At 26.5% G+C, this 3,176-nt stretch overlaps 1 protein-coding gene and 1 long non-coding RNA gene across 5 annotated transcripts in view; both read right to left on the bottom strand.

Moving 5' to 3' along the window:
• Positions 1 to 3,176, bottom strand: part of LOC136795773 (uncharacterized) — a 305,717-nt gene that overhangs the window by 7,193 nt on the left and 295,348 nt on the right. The gene's annotated exons all lie outside the window — the stretch shown is intronic.
• LOC106692155 (D-aspartate oxidase) overlaps positions 867 to 3,176 on the bottom strand; it is a 105,407-nt gene continuing 103,097 nt past the window's right edge. For all 4 annotated transcript variants that reach the window (XM_014438084.2, XM_014438064.2, XM_014438070.2 and 1 more), the window contains exon 7: positions 867 to 2,502. In XM_014438084.2, the coding sequence (XP_014293570.1) occupies positions 2,389 to 2,502 (114 nt within the window). In that variant the 3' untranslated portion in view covers positions 867 to 2,388. The remainder of the gene's footprint in view (positions 2,503 to 3,176) is intronic.

Here is a 3,176-nt window from a genome sequence, read left to right as displayed (position 1 = left end):
AAAAATTAATAGTAATCTAGAAAAGCATTCAAATTTTTTTATGAAAAGTAACCAAAATTTGTATAAAACAAAAAAAAATAGTTATAATAGAAATATATAAATATAAGAAAAAAACCAAAACAAAAAAAGAATTATTAGATGAGAAAACAATCATTGAAAAAACCCAAGCATTGATTTATACAAGAAAATCAATAATTATGTTGATAATTTATAAAAATGGTTTTAATAGATAAAAATTAAACTAGTGGCAAACAATTGTATAGATCTTAGAATACAAAACTTGATAAAATTACACAAAACCCCTCCTCCCCCCCAAAAAACACGAGATAACTATAAATGGACCAATAGAAGGTCTATCAAGAGCTCTTAAAACCATCATTAAATATTATAAACAACATTCATAATTACGACGTTGAACATGCAATTGAAATTAAAGAAAACTAAATAACTTGAAACTAGTAATTTAACTGAAAATGACCAAAAAAACAAAAACAAAATAATAATATTACAGGTATAAATATTAATATTAAAAGAAAATTTGGCCATAATTAAAAATTTTGTAACTGTTTTTAAAAATGAGAAGTTTCTGAAAGATTGGCAAGGTTGATGTGTTAATATAAAAGTGATTAAATCAAGAAATCTGAGTAGGAAGATGAACTAATTTCTCGAAACGAAAAAAAACAACAGAAAATAAAGTTTATTTTATTTATTTCTGGGAATCAAATTAAGGTGATAACAAAAACATTATGTGTGTTGGAATGCAAATAAAATTTTTCTAAATTTACTATTGTAATCGCAACTAATAAAGCAGAAGTAGGTTACTTTACAATGAAAAGGTTATTTCCTAATAGTGGAATAAAACAAAAGAATTTTAAGTTTAATTATATGAGTAAAAAAAAAAAAAATTAAGCTTTTCAAGAATATTTCTTGTGGGTTTACTGGAAGCACAATAAAATGGACTAGTAGTTTAGTAGATTTCGGAGCGATTATTTATATTAAACTATGGCCTCTTTTATAATTATTTGTTTGAAATTTTATATTATTTAAGTACTTAAATATTTACACTCACACTCAATGGCTTATGTTCATAATATACGTGATTGACATTCACAGTGAAAAAAATAAGAAGACATCAAAATACTATGGGATCATCTGCTGTAGTAAATTAATTCTGATAATGGGCACGATAAAAAAAAAAAAATAAAATAAATAAATCACTCAATGAGTGATGAACAACCAGGAATGCTTTCAAAATTTTATCAAACAAGTTTTTACAATCGCATGACTAAATGTATTATCTATAGCATCAAGTGAATAGTGAACTTGAAAGCTATAAAATATATTAATAAAATGGTGCCTCAACCAATAAATTATTTTAAGTACACACTAATCTCTTTAACTTATAATTATTACAAAGGAAAATAAAATAAAAAAAAAATAATCAGTCATTAATAAAATATAAAGAATTATAAATATACAATAAGAAAGTGATTTTATATAAAAGAAGATCACAAAAGTGAAAAAGTGGTTTGAAAGAAGACTCACAAGCTGACAAATTTAAAGAATAACACCAAGGATTATCGTAAATAGTGTATTTGTGAATTCTTAAAAGACTAAAGAATTTTAACAGATCGACCAAACAAAAGCGGCAGAAAAACAATAAATAAATATGAAGACGGATCATTCATCGAAGATACAATAATATCATTTCATCACAAAAAACAAAATATCAGTAAATTTTGATAGTTGTTAGAAACTGATAATAGTAGTGTTAAACCTGACCAGCCAATAACAATGTGTTTTTATAATAAATGAAAATTGTGAAAATATTTAACTCTAATTCAATATTCCATTAAAAATTTCAAATATGAGTTATTCATCAAATAAAGAAGCCGAGAAGTATGATACTCGTTAACTTTTTGAGCTAATGCTTATAGTAACTAACCAACTTAGTTGATATAGTAAAGCCAGCTTTTATTCCATCGCCATTAACAAAGTTCAGTTAATCATATATATTAAAGGTGTGCTTAGATGTTACAAAATCATGGACGTCATACAGCGCATCTCCGAGTAACTTTTAAGGTACATATATTAAATAATTATATTTACAGATTGGGAATAAGAGAGAAGAAATATAGAGATGCTATTCTGTTTTTAAAACATTCAAAATCACGTACTATAAATGGATAAGATGTCAGTTGATACAAATGAAATCCCATGCGGAAGTACACAGCCACTAAGCACACTCTCGAGACTGAGGATACAGGGTTCAAGGGCTTATAGATCTATTATCTATACACGCTACTGCTGCTACAAATGCTATGTTCTATTATACAGGATAACTTATAGTGTTGTACATATATCAAATATATAATACATCTAACGACATTATAGCTTGCTCGAAGTTCCCCTCAACAAGTCTATAGCAAAGCTAGTTGCTGTATGAGCTGTTCCTGGAGCTGAAGTCACTCCATAACCACCATGACCGTAATTATGAACTACCTGTAAGGAAAAAAGGAGGAATCAATAATAAGTAATTAAAAAAAAAATTTCAAACTGTGAAAGTAAAAATTACTCTTCTCTAAATAGACCTCCTCAATCAGAATGACATTCATCATTCATAAGCCGGAGTGCTTTAATCATGAAAAGTTCTAAACTATCAATCCAACTAACACTTATGAATGAGATACTGAATAATAGAAATCTATTAAAATTTTAGAAGTAAAAATATAAAGGTCTAAAACTTAAACCTTTAGGAAATTAAATGTTTTATTTCTATAACCCATGAGGTTGTACAATAGGTGGAAATAAAATTTTCATTTGTTATTTTTTTAAATATTTGCTATTCTCAATATATACTCCTTTAATATATTAGGACTTTTATCCTGTTATTATAATAAATAATAAAACTGAAATATACGGTAAAGGGAAGTATTGTTATCCTGAATAATAAATAAATAGCAGTTTAGAAAAATATAAGGATTAATTCCATCTCAAAGTAAAAAGTGGTAAGTGAAATGATGGGTGGATAATATTTTTAAAATTTTATAAAATATTGGAGCTCCACTAAACCATCAAATTCCTTCAGAATCCAATCCTTACAGTCCAAAATCCTTCGTAAAATCCTTAATGCTCCTTACTTTGTCACAAATCAAGTCATCCATCAGGACCTCAAT

Source organism: Halyomorpha halys, unplaced genomic scaffold (genome assembly GCF_000696795.3).
Source record: "Halyomorpha halys isolate HHAL.00 unplaced genomic scaffold, Hhal_1.1 Scaffold53.1, whole genome shotgun sequence".
NCBI classification, from domain to species: domain Eukaryota; kingdom Metazoa; phylum Arthropoda; class Insecta; order Hemiptera; family Pentatomidae; genus Halyomorpha; species Halyomorpha halys.
Note: the sequence above shows the minus strand (reverse complement) of the source record. Positions and strands in the feature narration are given on the sequence as shown.